The 9,702-nt window shown below is 36.9% G+C and overlaps 1 protein-coding gene across 1 annotated transcript; it reads right to left on the bottom strand.

Annotated features, from left to right (window-relative positions):
- Nucleotides 1-5,860: 5,860 nt before the first annotated feature.
- Nucleotides 5,861-6,187, bottom strand: LOC117802622 (keratin-associated protein 19-9b-like). Its single transcript, XM_034661905.1, has one exon. It carries the CDS (start codon nt 6,151-6,153, stop codon nt 5,983-5,985), a length of 171 nt encoding a protein of 56 aa, XP_034517796.1. The 5' UTR covers nt 6,154-6,187; the 3' UTR covers nt 5,861-5,982.
- Nucleotides 6,188-9,702: the final 3,515 nt, after the last annotated feature.

The raw sequence follows: 9,702 nt of genomic DNA, 5'->3' as shown, positions 1-9,702 counted from the left end.
GAGAGAGGGAACACAAGCAGGGGGAGTGGGAGAGGAAGAAGCAGGCTCGTAGCAGAGGAGCCTGATGTGGGGCTGGATCCCAGAATGCCGGAATCACGCCCTGAGCCAAAGGCAGACGCTTAACCGCTGTGCCACCCAGGCGCCCCGAGGTGAGTTTCTTGAGAATGAATATCACCACCTGTGCCTGGACTTTTATACTCCCTCAGTGTGGGTGTGGTAAACCACAACACGTGAGCTTCATTCTTTTTGAAAATCCATTTTTGGTGAGAACAGTACTATCAAGCCATACCTTTCCTATTAAGGTAGTCCCAAAGATGCATGCATACATTTTCCTCATTCCTCAGAACCAGGCTTTGTACTGAATAGTTATTTTCATGTCTTCAAAGCTTATGTTTTCACATATTTCTGTATCTGCATCATAATAATCAGGTTCCCTTACTTTAGAGAACTTGAGATTTTGATGTTTGTCAATGATATCTCCGTTGCCTCAGATAGGATTCTCTTCAATGGTGATTTCTCCTTCACATTTATGATTAAATAAACTAGGGTAAATTTATTGGATAATCATAAATGATTGCAAAGCCTTATTTTTCAGAAAGGAATTAGGAACAAGTATGCACTTTTTCTTTCTTGTTTGCATGTTTGTATAATAAACACAGTACTTTCATACTTGTAAAGATAATATTCATTATTCAATACTCTTGTCATAAAATAATTCTTTCTCAAGTTTCTTCCTGCTGCAACTTGTATCAAACTTTCACTCTACCTACATGAGCCGCCTGAATCGTTTCTTTTTTTTTTTATGCAATATATTTTTTTATTTTTTTATTTTTTTTAAAATTTTATTTTATTATATTATGTTAATCACCATACAGTACATCCCCAGATTCCGATGTAAAGTTTGATGCTTCATTAGTTGTGTATAACACCCAGTGCACCATGCAATACGTGCCCTCCTTACTACCCATCACCAGTCTATCCCCTTCCCCCACCCCCTCCCCTCTGAAGTCTTCAGTTTGTTTCTCGCCTGAATCGTTTCTTAAAACTTTAAATGCCTTTCTCACTCTGGGCTTTTACTCAGACATTCTTTCTCATTCCAAAGTAACCCCCCTTCTCCTTCTAGCTTCTTTCAACATTTCTAGTTTACAAAACCCTAGTAACATGCTACTAATCCTCCATATTGATGCTGCCTTTTGAAGAATTTGTTTTTCATTTTTTAACTGGTTACTAGGACTGGTTTAAAAATACTTTTAGGCCATACACCTGATGCCTAATGTGATGATTTGTAAACACATATTTGTTGATTTTTTTAAATTTCTTTTTCTTGAAATGCCAATTTAAATTTTTATATTTTTTTTATAGAGAGTTACTTATACAAAGGGATGCTTCATATTTCAAATTGCAAAACAGAATCACAATTAAATGTTCCTATTTATATTTTATTATGAGAAAAAAACTATGCTAAGCCTTCAGGCAGGGAAATGGTAAATAATTATATAAATGATCACCCCATGTACTTTAAATCCTACAATTTCATTGCACTCACAAAAGAGTTCGTGTACATGTCTCCTCACGGTGTATGCATGTGTGTGTATTTGGTGTGTGGGAATGAATACATACACGTGATTTTTTTTCTTATGAACAATGTAAAGGAGTGTATGGAAAAGTTAAAGTGATGGATAGTTACACTGATTTCAAGACTGAACTATTATAGCGCTGCCATGTCTTGTAAATAATTCTGAGAAGTATAAAATGAGTTGCATCAAGAAGAATGTATAAGAATTCTTCAAAGTAAGAAGAGAAGAGGAGGTTCTAACGAAGAAAAACAGTTTTAGCTTATGATCCAAGACAAAGGTAAGCAAGGTGTGTCCTCAATGAGCAAAACATTGTGGCTCATGCACAGAGTTTAAAGAATAATGGAAGATTGGGAGACATATTAACTTAAGACCGGGGGGAGAGGCATACATTATATGCTATAGTTTTGTTTAGGGCAATGGCATCAAAGAGGTGATGTTTCAGAAAGACATTTTTTCTCTGCAATGTGGATTGTATGATGAATTCTTGAAAGCAAGGGGACCTCTTGAGAAGCTCTAACAATATTCTCTTATAGAATGAAATAAGAAAAATGGACTGGAAAGGATAAACCTAAGTATATTATTAAAAATCAATAACATTTGTGCAGATATTTAGAGACAGGCATAAAACTTACAAGCCATAGTTATTATTTTTCCTTATGTTTAAATGTATTGTGTTATACGTCTTCAGGTTAGCTTTATTTAAAAAAAAATATCAAGCTCTAAGATTGCTCAGTACATTTATTTAAAATGCATAAATTTAAATAATTGTAATGAAATTCATTTCTTTGGATTTCTAGTCAGTCATCAATCAGTTGGAAGGGAAATATGTTTGTAAACATCCAGGAATAAGAACTCATCCAGGAAACTTAACTAGATTTTGTTTATTTATTTATTTATTTATTTATTTGAGAGAAAGAGTGTGTGCCTGCACATGTGCACACAAGTGTGCAAGTGGGAGGGGAGGGGAGGACCTGGGGAGAGAGAATCTCAAGCAGACTCCCTACTGAGCATGGAGCCCCATGTGGGGTTCGATCCCAGGATCCCGAGATCATGACCTGAGCCCAAAACCAAGAGCCAGAAGGCTTAAATGACTGAGCCACTTAGGCACCCGTGGGCAACTTAATTATAATAATAAAAAGAAAACCTTATAAAAATAAATATTTTGGTGCTAAAACCCACTCTGGAAAACCATTTTGGTTGCTTTACTCAGAATTTAAGATGTAATTATCTGCTGGACATAAAATAAATTTTGAGGTGTTTCTTGGTAATTATAATTAATATATGAGTAGACATTACATAAAAGTTAACAGGATAAGATCAACCATACGATATTCTCTTAACAAGGTATTTCACATGGAAATCAAAGTGGCAGTGTGGATGCAAATAGTGTGAGATCAAACTTTCATTTTTTGTAGTCAGGTATCTATCTATTTCTCTGTTCCTGTAATCGAGGGCATCAATTTTATTTAGGCCTCTGACCCTGAAAATGTGGACTCCACTCACATTTCTGTTCCTTATCATCACTCGTATAATCAGTCTACATGGCATTTTTTGAAATTTATCTCCTTAAACACCTGTGCTTTCTATTCTAAACCCCACTTGTGGACACCATATTTGAGTTGGGACTTCTTTTGCCAAGTGCCAAGATTCCAGCATTTAATCTGGCTTTCAGTGATTTTTCTTTTAAACTCAAGTTTTATGCCACTATTGTTTTTCAATTTATGACAATATGAAATAAAAATCATTTTACTTACTATTTAAGGACATCCATGTGCTATGTTCACTCTAAATAAGCCAACACTGACCCTAAATCTCTAATTCCTTCTTCATCTTCCGGGTAGTAGTTTCTTCTTCCCCATGACAGTGCACATGCCATTCTCTTCTTTGGCTATGCCCTTTCTTTAACTTATTTAAAATAACATTTTAGCAAGAGGCACATGGAGTTCGGCTCTATTCAGTCGAGGCTCCCTATGTTCTTTAAGTCTTATAGACCATCTTACAAAATAAAACACTTCATTGATTTTGAAATCATGGTATGAAAAATATTTTAAATACAGAGAAATGGATAGTACAATAGAAACAAATTCCATAAATCATTTGTTCATGTTAAAAAAAAATCAATACAGGGGCACCTGGGTGGCTTAGTTGGTTAAGTGTTTGCCTTCAGCTCAGGTCATGATCTCGAGGTCCTAAGATTGAGCCCAGCAGAGAGCCTGCTTCTTCCTCTCCTCCCTGCTCATGCTCTCTATCTTTGTCACCATCTCTGTCTCTTTCTCTCAAATAAATAAATAAAAACTTGAAAAAAATCAATTCAAGGTTAATTGTTTCAACTGTAGGCTCACATGCTTGGCTTGTTGCTGTATCATTTTGAGATGTTCTGCTTTTTGGATCCATAAATATTCCAGTGTATATCTGGGAGGCATAAATATTCTTTCTTTAAAAAAAAAAAAAGTATTAGCTGTGGGGCGCCTGGGTGGCACAGCGGTTAAGCGTCTGCCTTCAGCTCAGGGCGTGATCCCGGCGTTGTGGGATCGAGCCCCACGTCGGGCTCCTCAGCTATGAGCCTGCTTCTTCCTCTCCCACTCCCCCTGCTTGTGTTCCCTCTCTCGCTGGCTGTCTCTATCTCTGTCTAATAAATAAATAAAAAATCTTTAAAAAAAAAAAGTATTAGCTGTATGATTTTTAATTATTTATTCCCTGAATTTAAGACTCATTATTTAAAGTTTTCTGTCAGGCTGGATTTAGCACTGTGTAAGTAACCGCTATAGATCAAATTGAAGAGACCTCTTTCTTTCTTTCTTTCTTTTTTTGGTCAAGTTTTTATTTGAATTCTAGTTAACATACAGTGTAATATTAGTTTCAGGTACACAATTTAGTGATTCCACACTTACAACACTCAGTGCTCATCACAAGTGCCCTCCTTACCATCTAGCCCATTGCCAACCCACCTTCCTCCAGCAACCCTCAGCTGGTTCTCTATCATTAAGAGTCTGTTTTATGTTTCCCTTGAAGAGTCCTGTTTCAAGCTTGAACCAGCGAAACACATCATCCAAATCTTTCCTCAATTTCACTAAGTCATCAAAAATGTCAACACAAACTGTTAGCGTGTAAACACGGTACAGAAGTACTAGTGAGAATCACTGGAGATCCATGAGGACTTGTGTAACTTACCTAATTAAATGAGAGTTATATTGGTAATCACATCATGTTTAATTAAAAGATGAAGTGACGCCTGGGCGGCTCAGTTGTTTAAGTGTCCGGCTCTTGATTTCGGCTGAGGTCATGATCTCAGTGTTGTGAGATCAAGCTGGGCTCCCTGATGGGTGTGGAGCCTGTTTAGGATTCTCTTTCTCTCTCCCTCTCTCCCCCAACCCCTGCTCATGCTCTCTCTCTCTGCCTCTCTTTATTAAAAGAAAAATGAAGATTATGGAACTGAAGTCACTAAAATATGATATAAAATGAATAGCCAGCTTCAGGTTTGAGGAAAGACTATAAAGAAAACACCTGCAATAAAATCCCTCTCAAGACTTAAATGAGGAACAAATGCCAGTTTTCCAACTGAGTTGGAAAAATGATAGAAACATTGATTCAATCTTCATTTTTTTTTTTACAATTTATGAAAAAAAGTAGGGAAAATCCTGAAAAGTTAAATAGTTACATTTCATAATGTTAAACAATGAAGTAAGTGTAAATTCAGAAAAAAAGTTTCTCAGGCTCTCTGTTTCTTTCATAAAAACAAACGCTGGTGGTGTGGGCAGTGTGAAAGTTTGGGGACATGGTGTGTGGAGAGGGAAGACGCAGTGTGCACCCCTGTGATTGTTTTCCAAAGAAGCACCTGATAGAGGGGTGCCCTGAACAGAGTTTGAGCAAAAAGGCATGCACAGCTCTTCCTTACAAAGCTGTTCAAAATAAAATTTTTAAAGAGCAAATGTACTCAAAAATATTTTTTCTGATATGCTGAGGTCAAAGTACTTATTACCTTAAGCTAATAACTTTGCAAAAGAAGTACTCTTATATTCATAAGCATAATATTATATTCAAATACATGATTCTACAGGATGTTGAATCAAAAAGGGAGCAATATCAGAGCACATTATCATATGAGCTGTATGTAGGAATTACTGTCTAACAGTTAATAAGATCACTTCTAAGGAAGTAAATAATTGTATGGGGAAGATACGTTTCAAAGAAATATATTGTTCAAATATGCTGAAATTATGAATAACAGGTGCATGAAACAAGATTTAGAAAGTTGACAAAGTTTATTGGAAAATATGCACAGCAATATCACAGAAGAGTTAAAGAAGGAAGCTCCATGTCCATGACACAACAAGAGTGGAGATAGTCAGCCTGGGTGATGAATTCTGGATCAGGGAAAATAGATCATTGCAGGTGAGCAAGGTTTTCAGTAAAATCCAGAGGACCAGTATCTTCCATAGAAAGAAGGACGAAAGTAGCCACAGCCATAACCACAGCCACCAAGGCCATAGATGGAGCCGTAACCATAGCCCAGGCCACCAAAGCCACCAAGGCCATAGCCAAGGCCGCCATAGTAGTTGCCGTAGTAGTAGCTCATTGTGTCAGGGCTTGAGGATTTGGTTTGATGTTGAGGTGAGTTTCTTGAGAATGAATATCACCACCTGTGCCTGGACTTTTATACTCCCTCAGTGTGGGTGTGGTAAACCACAATACGTGAGCTTCATTCTCTTTAAAAATGCAACTTTGGTGAAAAACAATACGATTAAGCCAAACCTTTCTTACTAAGGGCAGCTTCAAAAATGCATGGAATGTTTTATTTTCCCTTGAAAATATTTCAATTTTCATTTTCCTTTCATCAGAGTTTAAAATTACACAGATTTCTACAGTTAAAATATAATTATTAGGCTCCTTTGCAATACATAGACCATTTCTGACATTTTTCTGAGATTTTTGTCATTGCCGGACATCTTCATGTTTCCTTACACTCAAATTTTGTCTGTTTTAAGTATTGTATTTTCTGTCTCTTTTTCTCTTTGACTTTTAATAAACCAGGGTACTGAGTATTAAATAATCATGAATGATTGAAATTAATCCAAATTAATCCAAAAATTAAAGACAGCTTATTCAGAAAAAAAGTAGAAAATATTTTCCAGTCTTTTTTGTTTGTATTTTCTCTCTGATCACATTTCAATCTCTTTAATTTGTAAAGACAAACTCTACGGGAGGATATTGAAGTCACAGTATAAATAGTACTTCTTGTATTACTTTCTTAGGACCTCTATAAAAAAATTACCACAAATAGGGTGTCTTAAAAGAAGAGAAATTTATGTTCTCACGGTTCTGGAGGTTAGAAGTCCAAACCCGAAATATTGGCGGCACCATGCTCCCTATGAAGGTGCTAAGGTAGGGCCATTCCTTGCCTCTGTCCAGCTTCTCATGGTGCTGGTCATTCTTAGCATCTCTCATCTTGCTGCTACATCACTTTATCTCTGCTTAGATCATCACATGGCTTTCATCCTGTGTGTGTGTGTGTGTGTGTGTGTGTGTGTGTGTGTGTGTGTGTCTTAATCTCTGTCCTCTTATAAAAACACCAGATATTGAATTCTAATCCTAATTCCTGATTCTAATTCCTAATCCAGTATGACCTCATGTTAACTTGACTATGTCTATAAAGACCCTATTTCCAAATAAATTCATATATACAAGTACCCAAGGTTAAGACTTCAAGATTTCTCTTTAGGGCATGTAATTCAATCCCTCAACACCGCCTTTCCTATGAAACACTCCTCTTCTGTCCAACTGAATTGCAACAATTTAGATGAGTTGGGATTTCAAGAAGTGCCCTTCCTGTATAGTTCTAGGTTACCACTAGGGTTGAAAGAAATATTTTGCATGAGATTTGGAAGACAGAAATTTAACAAAAGCTTAATTTCTCAGCCCTACCTTCTTTGAGGCAGGAAAACTAGAGGGGATTGCGTAAGGGGCATGCCTTTGCCCCCAGGGCTTTGGGGCAAGTCCCTGGTAGTCCATTGCCCTTGGTCTAGACTTCTACACATATGGGGAAGCTCTGGGTGTATCTCGCAAGGATTACTTTTCCTCTCCCCCAGTCAGAGAAAAGAGTGTATCTTTCTCAAGTGTTCACAGTGAGACCCCGTTGGAGTTCCTAAAGTCCATAAGAGTTTGGGCCCCTCTGAAACTGAAGCCCCTAGGAATTTCTCACTTTTACACTAACCCACACTTAGCCTCCAGCCATTTATCAAAATCACAGTTTAAATATTTATACCACTTTATGACTTCTCCTGTTGGTAAGCAGATCTCAGCTGTAATTCTGGATTCTCTCATCTTTCTGGATTTTAGGGGTGGTTTGTCCTGCAAACTCAGTTCTCTGTTAGATTCTAGAAAAGCTATTGCTTTTTGGTTTCTCCCGCTGTTTCTTGTTGTAAGGACCAGAGTAACAAGTTCCAGTCTCCTGCTAGTCAGAGCTAAAATGGGAGATTTTAAGTATTTATTTAATAGAAAATAGAACAGTTATTTATAAAATGAAAGACTTTACATTATGGGTTACACAAGGAAGGATTACAAGTGAAATGAAGATCCATTCAATCAAACGATAAGTTGTATTGAATACATGGAATATGAAAGTTATTTCACTTTGCTTTGGGAAAAGTAGATGATAAAAGGGAAAGATATAAATGGCCATTCATGGTCTTAGAAAGCCTGCCCTTTAGCTGTGATCTCAAAATATGTGTGTCTGGGGTGCCATGGTTTTCTGAGTATTTTAGGCTGTAGGCAGGGAGGAGTTTCGATGAGGTAGAGATTGAGCCACAGGAGTGAGTATGGACAAATGCAGATAGAGACCCCTATTTCAAAAGCAGTTTAAAAGAACTTAAGATTTCCATGGCTAGATTCACTCATCAAATAATTCTATAGAAGGTGGGACACACTGGGTAAGAAGGATGGAAAGACTCAATAAAAACATCAAAGGGAGAGGGAAAAACCAGAAGGAGGCAATGACTTTAGCTAATGTTCTGAAGCAAGACTAGGCTCCATATAGCCTCCGTGAGCAAAGAGCAAAGCTGACATAAACAGTATTAAATCTGGGAGGTAAACAAGTTCCCATACAAGAAGGAGTGGGAAGAGAAAGGCAAATAATGATCTCATCTGTATATGGAATCTTAGAACAGGGAGTAGAATGGTGGTTGCCAGGGGCTTTGGGCTGGGGAAAATGGGGAGATGTTGGTTAAAGGCCATAACTTCCAGTTACAAGATGAATAAATTCTGGGGATCTAATGTTCAGCACGGCTGTAGTTAACAGTCTGTATTTATACGTGAGAGCTGCTAAGAGAGTAGATCTTAAATGTTCTCACACCATACCCCCCCAACACACACACACTCAAGGTAATTATATGTGGTGATGCAAGTGTTAACGAACCCTACTGTGGTCATCATTCCATCATATAGAGTGTATTAAATCAGCTTGTTGTACGCCTGAAACTTACACATCATTTTATGTCAATTATACTTCATTAAAGCTGGGAAGATTTTAATAAAATTGTGGAAAAAAGGGGGGTTAGGATTGGGGGTTTGAAAATTTGTTGTTTATGGAAAGTCATTCTCTAAATTTATCCAGAGAAGTACTATGAAAAAAAAGTGAAATTTTAGAAATACTTGTCTTGGTGCAAGTTGGATGATGTGGGGAAATCTGAAGCGTTAGGAGAAGAGTTAGACAATGTGGCAATAATCATGGTAGAATATGATAAGAGGTGAAATTAGAGCCTGTCGCAAGGGGAATGGCCAGGAAAAGATGGATGTAAGATGGATTGTAGTAAAGGAATAGTTCTTACCTGCTTCACTGAAGAAAAATGGAAATATTACCAAGCTACAAGTTTTTATTCTTTGTATCATTTTGTTTCCATCAAGGAAAGATAACTTTTGAGTGAATATGAGCTGATAAAAATTGACTTCCTGTCAAAAGTAAAGAGCATTATGACCAAAATTTGCTTTTTAAAAGTATGAATAAAATCCTCATATGCAGAAGTCTATTGCATTTTATATCTATTCCGTAATTTTGGTGAGAAAAGTATTTGAGAACAATAAAAACAAAAAAAACATGTTTTGGAAAAAATCTATATTTTGCAATGGAAGG

The sequence above is a fragment of the Ailuropoda melanoleuca genome, chromosome 1 (genome assembly GCF_002007445.2).
Source record: "Ailuropoda melanoleuca isolate Jingjing chromosome 1, ASM200744v2, whole genome shotgun sequence".
NCBI classification, from domain to species: domain Eukaryota; kingdom Metazoa; phylum Chordata; class Mammalia; order Carnivora; family Ursidae; genus Ailuropoda; species Ailuropoda melanoleuca.
Note: the sequence above shows the minus strand (reverse complement) of the source record. Positions and strands in the feature narration are given on the sequence as shown.

What these genes read in the sequence shown, in the direction of transcription:
- LOC117802622 (XM_034661905.1), bottom strand. Translation starts at nt 6,153, where the DNA reads ATGAGCTACTACTACGGCAACTACTATGGCGGCCTTGGCTATGGCCTT.